Source organism: Pristiophorus japonicus, chromosome 4 (assembly GCF_044704955.1).
Source record: "Pristiophorus japonicus isolate sPriJap1 chromosome 4, sPriJap1.hap1, whole genome shotgun sequence".
Lineage (NCBI taxonomy): Eukaryota > Metazoa > Chordata > Chondrichthyes > Pristiophoridae > Pristiophorus > Pristiophorus japonicus.
The window spans coordinates 130187449-130210126 of NC_091980.1; the positions used below are offsets into that span (position 1 = coordinate 130187449).

At 44.5% G+C, this 22678-nt stretch overlaps 1 protein-coding gene across 1 annotated transcript; it reads left to right on the plus strand.

Annotated features, from left to right (window-relative positions):
- The first annotated feature begins 8204 nt into the window (after positions 1-8204).
- On the plus strand, positions 8205-16969 carry LOC139262572 (ferritin heavy chain, oocyte isoform-like). The gene is made up of 4 exons (XM_070877735.1): positions 8205-8306; positions 11066-11212; positions 16381-16506; positions 16811-16969. Exons 1-4 carry the CDS (start codon positions 8205-8207, stop codon positions 16967-16969), a joined length of 534 nt encoding a protein of 177 aa, XP_070733836.1.
- Positions 16970-22678: the final 5709 nt, after the last annotated feature.

Here is a 22678-nt window from a genome sequence, read left to right on the forward strand (position 1 = left end):
TCGATGTTACAAATTGTCATATATTGATGAGCCACAGTTCCACGAGTCGGCCTGGGTTTGCATGCTGAAAGGTTTGATGGCTTCATGTATCAACAAAGTCTCCAGCTCACTCGATGTGACACTTTACAGGTGCTCGTGTTTTAAGAATTTCTTACAATTTACAGCACAGAAAAAGACCATTCGGGCCAACTGGGCCATGCTGTGGTTTATGCTCCATGTGAGCCTTCTCCCACCCCACTTCATCTAGCCTGATTAGCATCTCCTTCTATTCCTTTCTCCCTTGCGTTTATCTAGCTTTCCCTTAAATGCATCGATGCTCTTTGCATTCAGAGTTATTACTGCGGTAGCTCAGTAAACGCACTGCTGCTGCTGTGGATTTTCTGTGAAGCTGTGTGGGTAAAGAAGTGAATAACAGCTTATAGAGACTAGCAATGTTTGAGCTCAAGGACAGTATTTAATGTCCATCTCTAATTACCTTTGAGAAGGTGCTAGTCAGCCATATTCTTGAACCGCTGCAGTCTTGTGGTGAAGGTACTCCAACAGTGCTTTTAGGGAGGGAGTTCCTGGATTTTGCCGCAGTGACGAAAAAGGAATGGTGATATATTTTCAAGTCAGGTTGGTGTTTAAGTGGAGGTGAACTTGCAGTTGATTGTGTTCCCAAACTTCTGCTGCTCTTGTCCTTCTAATTGCTAGAGCTCGTGGGATGGCTTGTGCTGCTGATAAAGGTTTGGCGAGTTGCTGCAGTGCATCTTGTCGATGGTATACACTGCAGCCATGGTGCACCGGTGGTGGAAGCAATGAATGTGGAAAGTGGTGGATGGGGTGCCAATCAAGTGGGCTGCTTTGTCCTCGATGGTGTCAAGCTTCTTGATGATTGCTGAAGCTGCACTCTTCCAGTCAAGTGGAGAGTATTCCACCACACTCCTGCCTTGTGCCTTGTCGATACTGGAAAGACTTTCGGGTGTCAGGAGGTGGGACACTCACCGTAAAATACCCAGCCTCTGGCCTGCTCTTATTACCAGAGTATTTATGCGGCTGAGCGAGTTCAGTTGCTGATCAGCGATGACCCCCAGGGGTTAATGCTGGGGAATTCAGTGGCAGTGAATGTTAAGGGCGGGTGGTTAGACTCTCGCTTTTTGCAGATCGTCATTGCCTGGCACTTGTGTGGTGCCATTTTTACTCGGCCATTATCAGCTCCACACTGAATGTCATCCAGGTCTTGCTGCATGTGGACAGGGGCTGCTTCATTTTCTGATGTCTTGCGAATGGAACAGAACACTGTGTAATCATCAGCGAACATTCCCACTTCTGGCCTTTATGATGGAGGGAAGTTCATTGATGAAGCAGCTTAAGATAGTTGGGCCAAGGACACTGCCCTGAGGTATTCCTGCAGAGATGTGCTGGGGCTGAGATGATTGACCACCAACAACCACTTCCTTTGTGCTAGATATGAGTCCAGCTCATCGAGAGTTTTCTATATTCGCATTGACTTCACTTTTACAAGGGCTACTTGATGCCGCACTAAATCAGATGCTGCCTTGCTGTGAAAGGCAGTCACTCTCACCTCACCTTGAATTCAGTTCCTTTGTACATGTTTGGACCAAGGCTGCAATGAGATCAGGAGCCGAGTGGTCCTGGCACAACCCAAACTGGGCATCAGTGAGCAGATTATTGTCGACAAAATCTTCCCTCACTTTGCTGAAGTTTGAGTGTAGACTGATGGGGCGGTAATTAGCCTGAATGGATTTGTCCTGCTTTTTCTGGACAGGACGTACCAGGGCAATTTTTCACATTGTTGGGTAGATGCCAGTGTCTCTGTACTGGAACAGCTTGGCTAGAGGTGTGGCCATGAAGTTACAGATTGTGGTGCAATACAATTCTGCAGTTGCTGATGAAGTACTTTGGTTCGGTATTCACTCAGGAGGACACAAACAACCTTCCGGATATAAAAGAGGTCAGAGGGTCTAGTAAGGAGGAGGAACTGAGGGAAATCTTTATTGGTCGGGAAATTGTGTTGGGGAAATTGATGGGATTGAAGGCCGATAAATCCCCAGGGCCTGATGGACTGCATCCCAGAGTACTTAAGGAGGTGGCCTTGGAAATAGCGGATGCATTGACAGTCATTTTCCAACATTCCATTGACTCTGGATCAGTTCCTATCGAATGGAGGGTAGTCAATGTAACCCCACTTTTTAAAAAAGGAGGGAGAGAGAAAACAGGGAATTATAGACCGGGCAGCCTGACCTCAGTAGTGGGTAAAATGATGGAATCAATTATTAAGGATGTCAAAGCAGCGCATTTGGAAAATGGTGACATAATAGGTCCAAGTCAGCATGGATTTGTGAAAGGGAAATCATGCTTGACAAATCTTCTGAAATTTTTTGAGGATGTTTCCAGTAAAGTGGACAAAGGAGAACCAGTTGATGTGGTATATTTGGACTTTCAGAAGGCTTTCGACAAGGTCCCACACAAGAGATTAATGTGCAAAGTTAAAGCACATGGGATTGGGGGTAGTGTGCTGACGTGGATTGAGAACTGCTTGTTAGACAGGAAGCAAAGAGTAGGAGTGAATGCGTACTTTTCAGAATGGCAGGCAGTGACTAGTGAGGTACCGCAAGGTTCTGTGCTGGGGCCCCAGCTGTTTACACTGTACATTAATGATTTAGACGAGGGGATTAAATGTAGTATCTCCAAATTTGCGGATGACACTAAGTTGGGTGGCAGTGTGAGCTGCGAGGAGGATGCTATGAGGCTGCAGAGTGACTTGGATAGGTTAGGTGAGTGGACAAATGCATGGCAAATGAAGTATAATGTGGATAAATGTGAGGTTATCCACTTTGGTGGTAAAAAAAGAGAGACAGACTATTATCTGAATGGTGACAGATTAGGAAAAGGGAAGGTGCAACGAGACCTAGGTGTCATGGTACATCAGTCATTGAAGGTTGGCATGCAGGTACAGCATGCGGTTAAGAAAGCAAATGACATGTTGGCCTTCATAGCGAGGGGATTTGAGTACAGGGGCAGGGAGGTGTTGCTACAGTTGTACAGGGCCTTGGTGAGGCCACACCTGGAGTATTGTGTACAGTTTTGGTCTCCTAACTTGAGGAAGGACATTCTTGCTATTGAGGGAGTGCAGCGAAGATTCACCAGACTGATTCCCGGGATGGTGGGACTGACCTATCAAGAAAGACTGGATCAACTGGACTTGTATTCACTGGAGTTCAGAAGAATGAGAGGGGACCTCATAGAAACGTTTAAAATTCTAACGGGTTTAGACAGGTTAGATGCAGGAAGAATGATCCCAATGTTGGGGATGTCCAGAACCAGGGGTCACAGTCTCAGGAGAAGGGGTAAGCCATTTAGGACCGAGATGAGGAGAAACTTCTTCACCCAGAGAGTGGTGAACCTGTGGAATTCTCTGCCACAGAAAGTAGTTGAGGCCAATTCACTAAATATATTCAAAAGGGAGTTAGATGAAGTCCTTACTACTCGGGGGATCAAGGAGTATGGCGAGAAAGCAGGAAGGGGGTACTGAAGTTTCATGTTCAGCCATGAACTCATTGAATGGCGGTGCAGGCTAGAAGGGCTGAATGGCCTGCTCCTGCACCTATTTTCTTTGTTTCTATGTTTCTATGACCCACAGTGTCTCATGGATGCCCAGTTTTGAGCTGCTAGATCTGTTTTGAATCTATTCCATTTAACACTGTGGTCAAGCCACTCACCATGAAGGAGGGTGTCCTCAGTGTGAAGACAAGACTTTTTCTCCACAAGGACTGTGTGGTGGTCACTGCTACCAATGCTGTCATGGAGAGATGAATCTGTGACAGGTAGATTTCTGTGGACAAGATCAGTAGGTTTTTCCCTTGTGTTGATTCTCTCACCATCTGTCGGAAGCCCAATCTGGATGTTATGTCCTTCAGGACTCAGCCCGCTTGCTCAGTGCTGCCGAGCCCCTCTTGGTAATGGACATTGAAGCCTATTGCTAATATCAGTGCTTCTTCCAAGTGGCCTTCAACATGGAGGAGTACTGATTCATCAGCTGAGGGAGGGCGGTAGGTGGTAATCAGCAGGAGGTTTCCATGCCCAAGCTTGACCTGAACCCATGAGACTTGATTGGGTCCAGATTAAATGTTCAGGACTCCTACCGCTACTCCCTCCCGACTGTTTTCCACTGTGTCACCACCTCTGGTGGGTCTGCCCTTCTGGTGGGACAGGACATACACAGGGATGGTGAAGGAGGAATCTGGGACATTGGCTGAAAGGTATGATTCTGTGATTATGACTATGTCGGGCTGTTGCTCGACTAACCTGTGGGACCGCTCTCCCCATTTAGGCACAAGATACTAGATGTTAGTGAGGAGGACTTTGCAGTGTCGACTGGGCTGGGTGTACCATTGTCATGTCAGAAGCCGGTGCCGAGGTCAATGCCGGGTTGTCCATCCTGTTTTATTCGAATTATTGTTTATCGTAGCGGTTTGTTACAACTGATTGGCTTGCGAGGCCATTTCAGAGGGAAGTTACGACTCAACCACGTTGCTTTGGGTTTGGAGTCATATCGGCCAGATTTCCTTCCCTAAGGACATTATTGAAGCAGATGACAATCCGATAGCTCCCTGGGCAACATTACTGATACTAGCTTTTTATTCCAGATTTTAATTTAATTAACTGAATTTTAATTCCCCAGCTGCCTTGGTGAAACTTTAGATCATTAGTCCAGGCCTCTGAATTACTCGTCCAGCAACATAACCACTATGTTACCGTATTCTTTGCATCTCTCAATGGCACTTTTGGAGTTTCGATGTCACCACAACTCGTACGTTGATGAGACACAATTCTACAAGTAATGTTGGGTTTTGCGTGCTAATGAGTTTGACGGCTTCATATTTCAGACAAAACAAATTCTTCAGCTTACTCGAAGTGAAAAACTTCACAGATACCCTTGTTTTAAGAATTACTTAGAATTTACAGCACAGAAAAAGGCCATTCAGCCTGGCAAATTGCACTGGTGAGCGGTTCTTCTTGAACGTAAAACACATCAATGATGATGTAAGGAACCGAATGAGACAAGATCGATTTAATAGTCTTTCAATCATGAGCATGGAGAGCGAAGTACTGAGAGGACTTGACTTCACACACTGAGCCTCCTCCCAACTTCATTTAACCCTATCAGCATATCCTTCCAATCCTTCCTTCCTCATGTGTTCTTCTAGCTTCCCCTTAAACGCGACTATGCTTTTTGTCTCAACTATTCTTATTGATAGCGAGTTAAACATTCTAAACACTCTTTGAGTAAAGAAGTTTCTTTTGAAGTCTCTCTTAGATTATTAATTATAACTTTCTATATAATTCTATGGAAATCAGCACTTGCACAATACTCCAAGTGTTGTCTAGCCAAAGTTCGAAATAAACTTAACATGCTGCACAGGGATGTGGTTCAGTTCACCTCAGCCATGTTCTCCCTGTGGCCGAGGAGCTCCTCCCGGAGTCACAGTGCGTATTTCGTCCCCTACGGGTAACAACGGACATGATCTTTGCAGCACGCCAAGTGCAGGAAAAATGCAGGGAGCAGCGCCAGCCCTTCCACATGGCATTTTTCGATCTTATAATGGCCTTTGAGACTGTCGACCGTGATGGTTATTGGAGCGTCCTCCCTCCATTTTGGATACCCCCAAAAGTTTATCAACATCCTTCGCCTGCTCCACGACGACATGCATGCTGTGATCCTTATCAGCGGATTTGTTACAGACTCATTCCAAATCCGAAGCTGGGTCAAACAGGGCTGCGTCATCGCTCCAAAGCTTTTCTCAATCATCCTCACTGCCAACTCCACCTCACTGTCAACAAGCTTCCTGCTGGAGTGGAAATAATCTACAGAATCAATGGGAAGCAGTTTAACCTATGCCCTCTCCAGACCAGGTCCAAGACCACCCAAACCTCTGTCGTTCAACCGCAGTATGCGGACGACGCATGCGTCTGCGCACATTCTGAGGCTGAACTCCAGCATATAGTCGCTGTAGTCACCGAGGCATATGAAATCATTGGCATTACACTTAACATCCAAAAGGGAAAGATCCTCCATCAGCCTGTCTTCGCCGCACAGCACGGCCCCACAGACATCAAGATTCACGGCGTGGCCCTCGACAATGTGGACCACTTCCCATACCGCGGGAGCCTCCTGTCAACAAAGGCAGACATTGATGCGGAGATTCAATATTGCCTCCAGTGCGCCAGTGCAGCCTTCAACTGCCTGAGGAAAGGAATGTTCGAAGACCAGGCCCTCAAACCTACCACCAAGCTCACGCTCTAGAGGACTATAGTAATACCCACCCTACTGTATGGATCAGAGGCATGGACGACTTACAGAAGGCACATCCAGTCGCTGGAGATATATCACCAAAGATGCCTCCGTATCCTACAAATTCCTTGTGAGGACAGACACACCGACATCAGTGTCCTCGTGCAGGCTAACATCCCCAGCATTGAAGCACTAACCACATGTGATCAGCTTTGCTGGGCAGGCCACTTAGTCCACATGCCAGACATGAGACTCTCTAAGCAACTGCTCTATGCGGAACTCCTTTATGGCAAACGAGCCAAAGTTGAGCAGTGGAAACGTTACAAGGACACCCTCAAAACCTCTCTGATGAAGTGCGACAGCACCACTGATGCCTGGGAGACCCTGGCCGAAGTCCATCCTAGTTGGAAAAAGTGTATCCGGGAGGGCGTTGAGCTCTTTGAATCTCAACGCTGCGAGCGTGAAGAGGTCAGGCAGCGGAAGGAAGGTGTGGTAAATCAGTGCCACCCACCCCCTTCCCCCGACGAATATCAGTCCCATCTGTGACAGGGTCTGTGGCTTTCATGTTGGACTGTTCAGCCGCCAACGAACTCACTTTAGGAGAGAAAGCAAGTCTTCCTGGATGCTGAGTGACTGCCTATGATGATGGGTTTAGCTGCAGGTATTCCTCGCTCTGAGCTCAGAACTGCGCTAATGGATAACCCTCATCTGTGCCTTTTTATCTCTAGAATTGACTATTTCAATGCTCTCCTGCTAGTCTTACATGCTCCATAAACTTAAGCTTATCCAAAACTCTGCTGCCTGTATCCTAACACACACCTAGTCCCACTCACCCATGACCCCTGTGCTTGTGGACCATCATTGGCTCCCGTTCTGACAGCGCCTCAAATTCAAGATTCTTATCCTCGTATTAAAATCCCACCATGGCCCCTCCCTCACCTCTTTTCCCAACACATTGATAATATCAATGCTTTTTGCTGCTCTCACAATAAACTGGAAAATTTAATTCACGATGTTCCCAATTTCCACCCTTCACTCACCTTCACATGGTCCATTTCTGTCACTTCACTTCCCTTTCTCGACTTCTCTGTCTATCGTCTCAGTCTATCAGACAAATATCCAATGAGTTGTTTGGATGTTGCTTCAAACCCGCAGATACCTGCAAATGACCAACCTACTGAACAATCCAGAACTATTAAAAAGACACTGACTCGCAAACAACAGAGGATTTAATGAACCTTTCAAGGTGGCCATTAACTGGTCCAGGCAGAGCATGGTCGATGGGGTGTTCTCTCCGTCTGCCTGCCTCTCTTCCGCGACTATATCCGTGCCCGGGTATCCCTGGATTGGGAGCACGCGGTGTCTGCCGGTATGCTTGAGGCTTCCCGTCATCGGAGGGCACCAGAGGGAGGGGAGCGCAGCGTGGATACAGGGAAATAATGTAAATTTTTTAAGTTTTTATGTTAGTTTTGTCATAATGTGGATCTGACAGTTTATTCCCCCTTTTCAAGGGAGCACTTATGGTTTAAGTGTTTCCGAGAGCTGAATTAAACATTCTAATTAATTAGCCCAAAGAATAGAGAATCCAATTAAACCTGTGACTCTGGATATTTGAACTGTGTTTGAGGAAAGTTCGGACAATTGAGATCCTCACTGAGAAGTCAGCCAATGATGCTCATTCTTCAAAGATCTGATTGGCTCTGGGAGTCCATCTCCCTCCTCACTTTACTTGATTGGTGCTCTGAGAAGATGCAACTTCTGATTGGGTATTGATGACTGTCACTCATCATCGAGAGTGCCACACCCTGGATTATCCGTCAGTATAAATATAGGAGTTTGATATTAGTGAAATGTTATCTTTGTACTTCTACAAAGTTTTTACTTTGGAAAAATAAAATATAATATTAAGATGGCTTCTCAAGTGCGTCAGAATTACCACCAGGATTGTGAGGATGCTGTCAACAAGCAGATCAACATGGAGCTCTATTCCTCCTATGTTTATCTCTCTATGGTGAGTTTTGTATTTTTTGCCACTTTACAATGGAGACTATGTAATGTGAATTTATGAAATCCTGTGCTATACCTAGCCCACCTATTTCTCTCTTTCTGCCCACCTGCCCCAAGCCCTGAATCTATGCAGTGAGTTCACTTTAAAGCTGTAATATGGTACAATTTATCTTAATTTGTATTTATTAACATTCTCTCTGTTCCTGGCAGCAGCTGTATTTGATTATCTTGATTCTTTTTTCCTGGGATCTTGAGCTTGATGTAGTTTATTTGGAATACATTCTGCACACAATGCAAGGAATTCAAAATTTGTATCCTCATTCTAAATCACTGCATTGATTTTCCTTACCTTGCTGGTTCAATGGGTGATGTCATAAAAATAAATCTATGCCATTTCGGAGGGATGTCAGGAAGTATTCTTTTCCCACCAGTGTGGTGGAAATCTGAAACGCTTTCTTTCCCAGCCATCCCTCACCTCCACAGGAGGAGGATGGGAAGAAAGTGTTACAAATGTTTCTGCTTCCCTCCTGTTCCGAGTATTTCTTGCCATTAATTTTAAGTACCAGTTTGTATCCTTCTGTCTTTCCTCTAACTTTTTGCAATCATTAACTATTTGCTTTATCATCAATTGTCTGTACTCAGTGGACTCTCCCTTAACCCCTGTGACCTTCACCAAGCACCCTCAAATTCTGAGGGGTTCTCATAACTTTTATTCTGTGGTCTCTGGTTCTCAACAATGCTTTGATTTGTGTAGACTGTGCCAAATTAATGCTGCTTGTGGTAGTTTGAGTTCCTTGGCATGAATGTAGCCAGTAAAACTTGGTTAGTTTTTTTTCTTTTTTTTTTTATGATATGAATTCTGCACTGTGGCTAGATCTAGTTTAGGCAGTTGCTTTTACTGCCTCTCCACTAGCCTATACAAAATGTATTTGGGTTAATAAACAATTATTATTGGAGCATGCTTCTGGTGACCAGGGTATAAATCTTGTGGCAATTCCTTCACTAATTTCCAGAGCTACAATGAATATTGGGTGCCAAGATTAAAGTTCCAGTTTTAAGCATGTTCAATCAAAGCTGAGTTGATGATTATGGAGTGATGCAGCACAGGAGGCCATTCAGTCCATTGTGCCTTGCTGAATGTTGGGTGGAGCGATACAACTCTGTTTCCATAGCCTACAAATGTTTCTAAATCACGTAAGAGGATGAGACTGGGGAATTTGTAATGGGCAACATAGAGATGGCAGAAAATCTGAACAAATATCTTGTATCTGTTTTGACAGTAGAGGACAGTAACAACATTCCAATGGTGGATAGTCAAGAGGCTATTGGGGGGAGGTACTTAATGCAATAACTATCACCTGAGGAAGTAGAACTCAGTAAGATAATTGGGCTCAATGCAGAGATATGTCCTGATGGCTTGCATCCTAGGGTCTTGAGAAGCAGGGATTGTGGATGTATTGGTTATAATTTACCAAAATTCCCTGGATTCTGGGGAGGTCCCAGCAGATTGGAAAGCTGCAAATGTAATGCACCTATTTTTTTTTTAAAAGGAAGAAACTTTTGACCAGTTAGCCTAATAACATCGCAGGGACATTTGGAAAAGCAAAATTTGATCAGGCAGAGTCGGCATGGATTTGTGAGGGGAAGTCGTGTTTGACAAATTTGCTGGAGTTCTTTGAGGATGTATGGAACAGGGTGGGTAAAGGTAAACCAGTGGCTGTGGTGTATTTGGACCTCCATAAGGTATTTGACAAGGTGACACAAAAGATTACTGCACAAGATGAAAGTTCACAGGCTTTGGGGGTAATATATTAGCATGGATAGAGGATTGGCTAAAGAACCGAGTCAGGATAAATGGTTCATTCTCTGGTTGGCAACCAGTATCTAGTAGAGTGCCGCAAGGATCAGTGCTGGGACCCCAACTATTTACAATCTATATTACACTCTGTTCCTCCATCCAAGTTGGTTACGTAGCCTAGTTTGTTCCTCCCAAATTTGCGTCAGTAATGTGTGAGGAGAACACACTTCTGCAAAAGGACATAGGCAGGCTAAGTGAGTGGGCAAAAATTTGACTGTTGGAAAGTGAGGTCATGCACTTCAGCATAACAAGAATCAAAGAGCAAATGTTTATTGAAGTGGAGCAAGATTGCAAAGTGCCACAGTACAGCAGGAGCGGAGGAGGGTGGGGTGGGTGCCTCTACTCATTTGGAATTCAGAAGAATGAGGTGAACTTATTGAACTGTATAAGATTGAGGGGGCTTGAATTGGTGGATACAGAGAGGATGTTTTCACTGATGGGGAGACTACAACTAGAGGGCATGATCTTAAAATAAGGGGCTTCCCATTTAGAACTGAAATATCTTGAGGGTTGTCAATCTGTGGAATTCACTGCCTGAGCTGTGGAAAGCTGAGACATTGAATAAATTTAAGACTGTAATACAGTTTCTTAAATGCTAAGGGGTTATGTGGGGATGAGTCCATGATCAGATCAGCCATAATCTTAAATGGTGGAACAGGCTCTGAGCTGTGTGGTCTACTCCTGTTCATATTTCTCATGTTAGGTTTCCCTATGGCTGGAGCTGAGATTATCCAATGTATTTACCAGGTTAATTGAGTAGGTTCTAGTTTCCATAAATATACATACAAGTTCAGTGAGACTGAGCCCTTAAAAAAAGTAAGAAAAATGAGTTTGGCTTCATGTACAGTGCCCATGCTGATGAGTCTGCCATGCAATAATCAACTACTCTTCTGATCCCTCCGCAGTCCTTCTACTTTGACCGGGATGATGTTGCCCTGCGTCACTTTGCTGAGTTCTTCAAGGAGCAGTCACATGAGGAACGTGAGCATGCTGAGAAACTGATGGAATTCCAGAATCGGCGTGGAGGCCGAATCATCTTGGCAGACATCAAGGTTTGGCTCCATAAACGAGGGGCCTTCTGTTTCGTTCCCCTTAGACTGATTGTTCACAATACATTGTAAAGGAGTTGGTTCCAGTTCCACAGGAACCAGCCATTCGGACAAACTGGTCCATGCTGGTGATCAGGCTCCAGACGTCGTCCTCCCACCTTGCTTTATCCAGCAACATGTCGTTCTAATCCTTTTTCCCTCATGTACTTATTTAGCTTCCCCTCAAATACATCTATGCTGTTCACCTCATAAATTTGACAATGCAGTAATTCAATATTCTAACATATTGGTTCATGGTAACCTAAACTTCTGATTGCATTTTTTTCATCCCTAATTTCCTTCAATACTGTCCTATTTCCAAATGTGTTTTTACTGTTTGTACTATTACATATGTGCCACCAGAGGGCACTGCAGTCAGACTTGCAGGTTGTCTGTACAGGTGTGCCAGGTGCAGTACAGAAGGCAGGTCACCAGGTGTGAAGTCCTGTCCCCTCAGTACAGATTCACATGAGGCATGTAGTGAAGTCAAGGTCACTCTGGACCTGTACCTTTATTTCACAGCTCTGGAATGCTGCACTTGCCTGAGACCTGTTCTTGTATACCTGTCTCTTGCAAGTGCACCCCTGGTGGTAAGATATGCTCGTGCTTACAGGTCATATCTTTTATTTATATATACACCACCCTCCCCCAAGGTCTTATTGTCTTTATAGGTTCAGTCTCAGGTGGTCTACGCTCTCGCATGGAGCATCTGAGTTGTTCAGTTTTTTGCCTTGTTGTCTGTTTTTCTTTGGGTGTGGTTGCTGGTATCTCGACTGAGCTGTCTGTTTCAATTGGTGTGATTGTTGTTGACTCGCCTGGGCTGTCTGTTGCGATTACCCTTTCCTCAGGTTGTTCCCTCCATCTGTCCATCAGGTGTGATGCGAGTTCCACATTGTAGTCTGCCCCTCTGGTTCCACAGTGTTGTTGGTAAATCTGATTTTGACTTGGTCTACATGCGTCTGGCAGGTTTTGCCATTGTCCATTTGTACTACCAGTCGCCTGTTTCCTTCCTTGCCCGTTACTGTCCCTGCAAGCCATTTGGGACCTCTGCCATAGTTTACTACAAACACTTTGTTCCCTATCTCATTCCATCTCCCCCCTCGAATTTCTGTCATGGTACTCAGTCAGCTTATGGTGCTTTGCCTCAACGATTTCATGCATGTCTGGGAGGATTAATGAGAGCCTTGTTTTTAAAGTCTTTAACATCAACAGTTGCACGGCGGGATCCCAGTCAATGAGTGCAGACGAGATCTGTATGCCAGCAGCAGTCACGACAGGTGACCCTGCAGCGTGCGACCTTGTATTTTAAGCATGCCTTGTTTAATGATTTGCATTGCTCTCTCCACCTGGCTGTTGGAGGCTGGCTTGATGTGATTTATGCCGTGGTCAATTATAAAATCTTGGAATTCTGTGCTGGTGAAGACGGACCATTGTCACTGACCAATATGTCAGGGATTCCATGCATTGCAAACGTGGTTGCAAGGTTCTCCAGTGGTGGAGGTTGTGCTCGGGTTTAAAATGGTGCATTCGATCCACTTTGAAAATGCATCTACAACTACGAGGAACATTTTGGCCATGACTGGGCCCGCATAGTCTATGTGCACCCATGACCACAGTTTGGTAGGCCAGGGCCCAGGGGCTCAAGACCCTCCCTGGGGGCATTGCTGAGCTAGGCACAAATGGTGCACCTTTGTACGCGGAGCTCCAAGTCCACGTCAACACCAGGCCACCAGATGTGGGATCTGGCGATGGCCTTTGAGAATGATCCCCGGGTGCTCTCAGTGCAGCTCCCGGACAAATGCCTCTCCGCCTCGCAGAGGCATGTCTACTTGGCTACCCCACATTAGGCAGTCTGCTTGTAGTGATAGCTCATGCATGCGCCTGTGAAAGGGTTTTAATTCCTCGGGGCAGTCATCACGAGCCAGTCACTGGTTAGGACACATCTTTTTATGAAGGATAGCGTGGGGTCGCTGGCTGTCCAGGCTCTGATTTGGCGAGCCGTCATTGGCGAATCTGTGGACTCAAAGGCATTGATTGCCATGACTATCTTAGTCCTATTCATCAGACCCTTCCGTGGTCACCAGGGTAGCCTGCTGAGCATGTCGGCAGTTGTCTGCCTTATGGTATATTCGTAGGACACCAACATGAGTGGCCACTGTTGAATTCGCGCTGGGGTGTTAGCGTTTATTGCCTTGCTCTTGGATAGGAGGGACGTGAGGGGCTTGTGGTTGGTTTCTAACGCGAACTTGGCTCCGGAAAGGTATTGGTGCATCTTTTTGACACCGTACACGTACGCGAGCGCCTTCTTTACCATTCTGTACCCGCGCTCCACCCGCGAAAGTGACCTGGAGGCATAAGCTATGGGTTGTAATTTGCCCGCAGTATTCACATGCTGCAAAATGCACCCGACCCCATACGCTGACGCATCGCATGTGAGAACCAGTTTTTTAAATGGATCAAAGATTCAAAACACTGTTGGAACACAGAAGGTTATGTGCCTTTATTGAAGGCGCGTTCCTGGGCGTCCCCCCAAAACCAATCGCACCCCTTCCTGAGCAGCACATGGAGAGGCTCCAGCAGCATGCTCAAGGTCTGCATAAAGTTCCCAAAGTAATTGAGTAGCCCAAGAAAGGCGTGCAGTTCTGAGACATTCTGGGGCTTGGGTGCCAGGCGAATTGCTTCTGTTTTGGACTCTGTTGTGCAGATTCCGTCAGCGGCAATCCTTCTGCCCAAAAATTCAACCTCTGGTGCGAGAAATAGGCACTTGGATTTCTTGACTCGTATGCCTACCTGATCCAACCGCTTTCGTACTTCCTCCAAATTATGGAGATGGGAGTCTGTGTCCCTGCCCGTGATAAGTATGTCGTCTTGCAATACAACCGTCCCCGGGATAGACTTGAGTAGACTCCATGTTGCACTGGAATATGGCAGCTGCCGACCTGATGCTGAATGGGCGTCGATTGTACATGAAAAGGCCTCTGTTAGTTGATGGTGAGTAGCTTGGATTCTTTGGTCAATTCTTGCGTCATCTTTACAGAGGTGAGGTCTAGGTTTGAGAAGTTTACCTCCAGCCAATGTGGCAAATAAGTCCTCCACTCTGGGCAGCGGGTACTGGTCCTGTAGGGAGACTCTGTTTATGGTAGATTTGTAGTCCCCACAGATTCGTACGGATCCATCAGGCTTCATGACTGGGACGATGGGACTTGCCCAGACGCTAAATTCCACAGGTGATATAATGCCTTTCTGCAGAAGCCCGTCTAGTTCATGTTCAATCTTTTCCCTCATCACACAGGGTACAGCTCTGGCCTTGTGATGGACCAGTTGAGCATCCTGTGATGTAGATTTTGACTTTGGCACCTTTGAAAGTGCCCACACCTGGCTGAAAGATGTTCAAATTGCTTTATAACTGTTGAGCAGGAGGTCTGTCCCTCTAATGACATAGCATGGACATCATCCCATTTCCAGCTTAGTTTGGCCAGCCAGCTTCTCCCCAGCAGTGCTGGGGGGTCTCTGGGGACAATCCACAGGGGAAGTCTGTTCACTGTCCCTTTGTGTGTGACAGAGAGCATGGCACTGCCGAGGACTAGTATGATTTCTTTGGTATAGGTCCTTAGTTTGGTGTCGACCCTTGAGTTTTGGTCTGTCTCTTTTATGCGGCCACAGTTGTTGAAATTGTTGAGGGCCCATGAGAGATTGACTCGCTCCTGGAGCCAGCTCCATGTTGACGGGTATCCCATTGAGTCGGACCCTCATCATTTACAGGAGGCGTCCTGTTGTAGGAGCAGTGGCCATTGATCGTCTTGACCTGCTGTACATCGGTGTCCCGGCTATTGTCCCCAACGTCTTCTGGTCTGCTTTCTGACCCATTCGATTCGTATACCAGCCGAGCTGTTTTTTTGCATATGTGGGCCAAATGCCCTGTATATTCACAGTTCCTGCAAACAGCCTGCTGAAATCGACTCCCCCTTGATGAGTGCCCACCCCCACACCTCCAGCACAGACCGCTTCCATTGTTCCCAAAGAATGAGCTGTGTCTGGCTGATCTCTCGCGCTTCTCTCAGTTTGTAGTTGATTGCTCACATTGTGGGTTGATGTTTGAATGTCCTTTTTCTGTGGCCCTTGATGGCTTCTGGCACCACTGCCTGCTGTCGAGAGCCTGTTCTCCCAGTTTGGTCTGTGGGGGTAGCAGCTTGTTTAATGCTGTGAACTTGTTCTGATATTTTGTTAGTTGTACCTGCATTGTAAATCAACCTTGTTTCTTCTACCAAGAATGTCAGCAACCAGTGCTGCTGCCTCTAAGGTCAAGTTCTTGGTCTCTGAGCTTTCGGAATATGCCTGCTTGGCCTATTCCTTCAATGAAAAGTCTCTCAGCATTTCTCTCCTCAGTTCATCGGAGAACTCGCATACTAGCCAACCTCAAGTTCTGCAACAAAGTTGTGTATGCTCTGTCCCACACAGCGTCTGTAGTTGTAGAACCTGTGTCTGGCCATGTTTAGGCTGCTCGCTAGGTTCAGGTGGTCTCTTATCAGTGTGCTCAATTCTTCAAATGACTGACTTGCTGGTTTCTTGGGTGCCAGCAGATCCTTCATTAAAGCATATGTTTTCGAGCCATAGCTGGTCAAGAGATGAGCTCTTCTCTTGTCTGCTTTGTTGTCTCCTAACCAGTCTTTGATTACAAAGCTTTGCTGGAGCCTTTCTATAAATCCCTCCCAATTATCTCCAGCATTGTACTTTTCATCTGATCCGTTGTTTGCCATTCTGTAATCCCGTAACTTGTCGCCACTGTAAAGTCCTGTCCCCTCAGTACAGATTCTCACAAAGCATGTTGTGAAGTCCAGGTCACTCTGGACCTGTACCTTTTTATTTCACAGCTCTCGAATGCTGCACTTGCCTGAGACCTGTCTCTTGCAAGTGCACCCCTGGTGGTAAGGTATGCTGGTGGTTACAGGTCATATCTTATCAGTCATGTATAGTATGTTAGGATACAGTTATATATAATAATGTAAGATATATGACACCTTAAATGGACTAAGGTCACTACAGTTAAAGTACAATACATTGCCTTGTGGAGTCATTATCAGAGCATCTAAAGACAAAAAAAATACTTTGTTTAATCTGATTTTCCTCTTCAGAAACCAGGGGAGGATGAGTGGAGCAATGGTTTGGAGGCCATGCAGAGAGCTCTGCAGATGGAGAAGAATGTGAACCAGAGTCTGCTGGATCTGCACAAACACTCCACTGGGAACACTGACCCTCATGTAAGTTTCCGAATGCTTCAATGTGGGCTTTTGGTTAATTGCTGTCCTTGAACTTAATTTAAAGATATCTGCCCAATAGCTTTCTGTTGGGTCTATTTCAGGGAAGATTTTGTCAGTATCTGATCCCAGCACATTTTTGCAAAGCAAGTTTTCATCTAAATGATGCAGTAATTCCATCAATTTCAATTGCACCACTTAACTATCCTCCAGTCCAAGAGGACTAAAATCCCAACTCTCAAGCAGTAAGCTCCAATGTTCCTTGATATCTGCTACTGGCCATAACTCCTTTCTGTTTCTCCTTCAGTTGTGTGACTTCCTGGAGACCCACTACTTGGATGAACAAGTGAAGATGATCAAGAAGCTTGGAGATCACATCACCAACCTGAAGAGACTGGGAGCCCCTGAGAATGGCCTGGGAGAGTACCTGTTTGACAAGCACACCTTGGGGGAGAGTGTCTTCTGATCAGTACTTGTGTTTATACAATATGTGTGAGACTCTGTCCTACATAGAATGGTGGCTTTGTACAGGCTGAGGCCTGGGCTCTTGATGTGAAATGTAATCAACTGTAAATAAACTGTTCAACATTGGACTGGGTTTTGTCTCCTTGCAATTAGTGGTTGCTTATTTTCCATTGACCATAACTTGTTTGCAGCACAAGTATTGCACTCGGTTATGCAACAATCATACATTGGCCTCCTGTGCTGTCACCACTCAGCTGGCTCTCCAAGTACACTTCAGCTAGTCCTACTCCCTTGCATTTTCCCTATAGCCCTGCAATGTTTTTCCTTCATGTACTTGTTCAATCCTATGATTGAAACTGCTTTCACCACCGTCTCAGGCAGTGCAATCCAGATATTAACCACTCACTGCATAAAAGTTTATCCTCATGTCAGCTGTGGTACTTCTGCCAATTGTCTTAAATTTGTGTCTGCAGGTTCTCATCCCTTCTGCCAGTGTGAACAGTCCTATAATTTTGCTCTTTGCTGGGATAATTTCAATATATTGACATTTTATATTCACAAAAGCATAAATAGGAGCAGTCGTCGCCCATTTGGTCCTTTAAAGTCTGCACCGCCATTTAATATGATAATAACTGATCCTTTACCACCACCATGTTCATGCTTTTACCCCATAGCCCTTGATGCCTTTTGAATCAAGATAACTCATCTCCTTCTTAAATATATTCAGCAACTGGGCTCCACTGCCTTCTGTAGTCAACAGTTCCTCAGCTTCCCCATCCTGACTGAAAACATTTCTCATCTCAGCGCTAAATTTCCTACCGCATATCCTGAACCTGTGACCTTTTATTCTCAACTTCCCAGCCAGGGGGTACTTCCTCCCCACATCCAATCTCCAAACCAGTCTGAATTTGATGATTCAATAAGATCCCCTTTCACTCTTGTGAATACAGGCCTGGTCAAGCCATTCTCTCTTCGTACGACAATCTTTCCATCCAAGGAATCAGTCTGGTGGAACTTCGCTGTACTCTTTCTTGGTTAAGGAGACCCAAAACTGTGCACAATACACCAGGTGTAATTTCACCAAGGCTGTGTATAATTGTAAGACATCCTTGCTCCTGTACTGTGGAAAAATTGTAAATATTACATTTGGTTTCCTCCTCCAAATCTATTTATGTGACTAGCTGGGGCCCAAGCACTGATCCCTGTGGTATCCCACTCGTCACTACCCACCACCAAGGCAAAGACCTGTTTAGTCCGACTCGGTTTTCTATCAATTAACCAATTTTCAATCCATGGCAGTATATTACCCCCAATTCTATGTGCTTTAATTTTGCACACTAACCTCTTGTGGGACTTTATCAAAGGCCTTCTGAAAATCCAAATACATGACATCCACTGGTTCTCCCTTATCTAATCTCAGTTACATCCTCAAAAATCTCCAGTAGGTTTGTCAAACACTATGTTCTTTTCATAAATCCATATTGACTTTATCTAATCCTGTTGATTTTTTTCAAAGTGTCCCTTTATCACATTTTACTAATGTTAGGCTAACCAGGCTGCAGTTACCTGTTTTCTTTCTCCTTCCTTTTTAAAATAGTGGAGTTACATTTGCCACACTCCATTCTGTGGCAACAGTACCATAATCTGTAGAAATTTGGAAGATGATAACCAATGCATCCACTATTTCCATGGCTACCACTTTTATTCCTCTGGGATGCAGATTATCAGGCCCTGGGGATTTATCAGCTTTCAGTCCCATTAGTTTCTCCAGCAGTATTTTGTTCCTAATCATTCCCTTTAATTTCTCTTGCTCACTGGACCCTTAGTTCCCTAGCATTTCTGGGATGTTATTTGTGTCCTCTTCTGTGAAGACAGAACCAAAGTATTCAATTGTTCTGCCATTTCCTTGTTCCCCATTATAAATTATCCCATTTGTGACTGTAAAGGACCTACATTTGTCTTCATTAATCTTTTCCTTATTACATACTGGGAGAAACTTTTACAGTCGGTTTTTATGATCCTTGCAAGTTTAGTCTCATACCCTATTTTCCCCCTCTTAAACAATCTCTTGGTCCTTTTTTGCTGAATACTAAACTGCTCCCAATCCTCAGGATTGCTACTTGTTCTGGCAACTTTATGACTTCTCTTTGGATTTAATACTATCCTTAATTTCTTGTGTAAACCATGGTTGGGCCACTTTTCCTTTTGTGTTTTTGCAGCAGAAAGGAATGTATAATTGTTGCAATTCATGCATTTGTTCCTTAAATGTTAGCCATTGACTATCCACCATTCTGCCTTTTAATGACTCTTACCAATCACTTTCAATCTTCATGAAGAATTCCATCATGTTATCATTCTTCCCTTAAGGACCCTGCACAAAAAGAATATTAATTAACCCCTTCTCATTGCACAATACCCAATCTACGATAGCTATTCAGACAAGTTGAAGACCTAATTTCAATTATACGTATATGTAACATTTCAAAAATCTGGTTACTGTAAACTCACTCAGGTGCAACCTCATCCATCTTTATTCCAGCCCAAGAGTGCCAGTGTGACAAAGACACCCAGCTTTTATACAGGTGATCAAGCACACATGCCACATGTGTACAACTCGATGATCTCCGACCGCGGCGCCCTCTGGTGTCTTGTGACTTCCAAGCATTAATACGTAAGAGTATATCTTGCCAATTCTATTCATGCATTTCAATCTAGCGTTGCAATGCTGTAATATAACACATGAAAATGTTCACATTTGTTCAGCCACATAAGGCAGTGGGACCACAGATACATTTTAGTGTCTTAACGGAGGCAGAGAGGTTTACATAACATTCGTGTGCCATTTAGCACCTCGAGCCTGTTCTGCCATTCAGTAAAATCATGACTGGTCTGATCTTGGTCTCAACACTTTCCTGCCTGTTCCCCATAACCCTTGACTCCCTTATTGTTCAAAAATATATCTATCTCCACCTTAAATGTATTCAATGACCCTGCCTCCACACACACACACACACACACACAGACAGATTGTGTCTGGTGGTTCTCGTCCCTTCTGCCAGTGTGAACAGTCCTATAATTTTGCTCTTTGCTGGGATAATTTCAATATATTGACAGTTAAATTCACAAAAACATAAGAGCAGTCGTTGTCCATTTGGTTCTTTAAAGACTGCACCACCATTAAATATGATCATAACTGATCCTTTACCACCATGTTCATGCTTTTACTCCATAGCCCTTGATGCCTTTTGTATCAAGATATCGTATCTCCTTCTTAAATATATTCAGCAATTTGGCTCCACTGCCTTCTGTAGTCAACAGTTTCCCAGCTTCCCCATCGTGAGTGAAAACATTTCTCATTTCAGTACTAAATTTCCTACTGCATATTTTGAGCCTGTGACTTTTTATTCTCAACTTCCCAGCCAGGTGGTACTTTCTCCCCATATCCAATCTCTCCAACCCAGTCTGAATTTTATGATTTAATAAGATCCCCTTTCACTCTTGTGAATACAGGCCTGGTCAAGCCATTCTCTCTTCATACGACAATCTTTCCATCCAAGGAATCAGTCTGGTGGAACTTCGCTGCGCTCTTAAGGAGACCCAAAACTGTGCACAATACACCAGGTGCAGTTTCACCAAGGCCATGTATAATTGTAGTAAGACATCCTTGCTCCTGTACTGTGGAAAAATTGTAAATATTACATTTGGTTTCCTCCTCCAAATCGATTTATGTGATTAGCTGGGGCCCAAGTACCGATCCCTGTGGTATCCCACTAGTCACTACTCACCACCCAGGAAATGGCCTGTTTATTCCGACTGTTTTCTATCAATTAACCAATTTTCAATCCATGGCAGTATATTACCCCCAATCCCATGTGCTTTAATTTTGCACACTAACCTCTTGTGGGACTTTATCAAAGGCCTTCTGAAAATCCAAATATACGACATCCACTCGTTCTCCCTTATCGAATCTGTTACATCCTCGAAAAAAAACTCCAGTAGGTTTGTCAAACAATTTTCTTTTCATAAATCCATATTGACTTTGTCAAAACCCGTTGATAGTTTCTAAGTGTCCCTTTATCACATTCTACTAATGTTAGGATAACCGGGCTACAGTTACCTGTTGTCTTTCTCCTTCCTTTTTAAAATAGTGGGGTTACATTTGCCACCCTCCATTCTGCGGCAACAGTACCAGAATCTGTAGAAATTTGGACGATGATAACCAATGCATCCACTATTTCCATGGCTACCACTTTTAGTCCTCTGGGATGCAGATTATCAGGCCCTGGGGATTTATCAGCTTTCAGTCCCATTAGTTTCTCCAGCACTATTTTCTGGCTAATAATCATTACCTTTAATTTCTCTTGCTCACTAGACCCTTAGTTCCCTAGCATTTCTGGGATGTTATTTGTGTCCTCTTCTGTGAAGACAGAACCAAAGTATTTAATTGTTCTGCCATTTCCTTGTTCCCCATTATAAATTATCCCATTTGTGACTGAAAAGGACCTACATTTGTCTTCACTAATCTTTTTCTTTTTACTTACTGGGAGAAACTTTTACAGTCGGTTTTTATGATCCTTGCAAGTTTAGTCTCATACACAATTTTCCCCCTCTTAAACAATCTCTTGGTCCTTTTTTGCTGAATACGAAATTGCTCCCAATCCTCAGGATTGCTACTTGTTCTGGCAACTTTGTATGACTCCTCTTTGGATCTAATACTATCCTTATATTCTTGTGTAAACCATGGTTGGGCCACTTTTCCTTTTGTGTTTTTGCAGCAGAAAGGAATGTATAATTGTTGCAATTCATGCATTCGTTACTTAAATGTTAGCCATTGACTATCCACCATCATGCCTTTTAATGACTCTTCCCAATCTATCATAGCCATTCCTCATACCTTCGTAGTTTCCTCTGTTTAGATTTAGGACCTAGTTTTGGATTGGACAACTTCACTTTCAGTCTTCATGAAGAATTCAATCATGTTATGATCATTCTTCCCGAAAGGACCCCGCAGAAAAAGACTATTAATTAACCCCTTCTCATTGTACAATACCCAATCTACGATAGCTATTCAGACATGTTGAAGACCTAATTTCAATTGTACGTATCTGTAACGACTCAAAAATCTGGTTACTGTAAACTCACTCAGGTGCAACATCATCCATCTTTATTCCAGCCCAAGAGTGCCAGTGTGACAAAGACACCCAGCTTAAATACAGATGATCAAGCACACATGCCACGTGTGTACAGCCCGATGATCTCCGACCGCGGCGCCCTCTGGTGTCTTGTGACTCCCAAGCATTAATACATAAGAGAATATCTTGCAAATTCTATTCATGCATTTCAATCTAGCGTTGCAACGCTGTAATACAACAAGTGAAAATGTTCACGTTTGTTCAGCCACATAAGGCAGTGGGACCACAGGTACATTTTAGTGTCTTAAAGGAGGCAGAGAGGTTTACATAATAACATGCTATGCCATTTGGCACCTCGAGCCATTCAGTAAAATCATGACTGGTCTGATCTTGGTCTCAGCACTTTCCTGCCTGTTCCCCATAACCCTTGACTCCCCTGTTGTTCAAAAATCTATCTGTCTCCACCTTAAATGTATTCAATGACCCTGCCTCCACAGACGCACACATACACGCACACACACACAGACACACACAGTACTGAGTGAGTGCCGCACTGTCAGAGGGGCAGTACTGAGGGA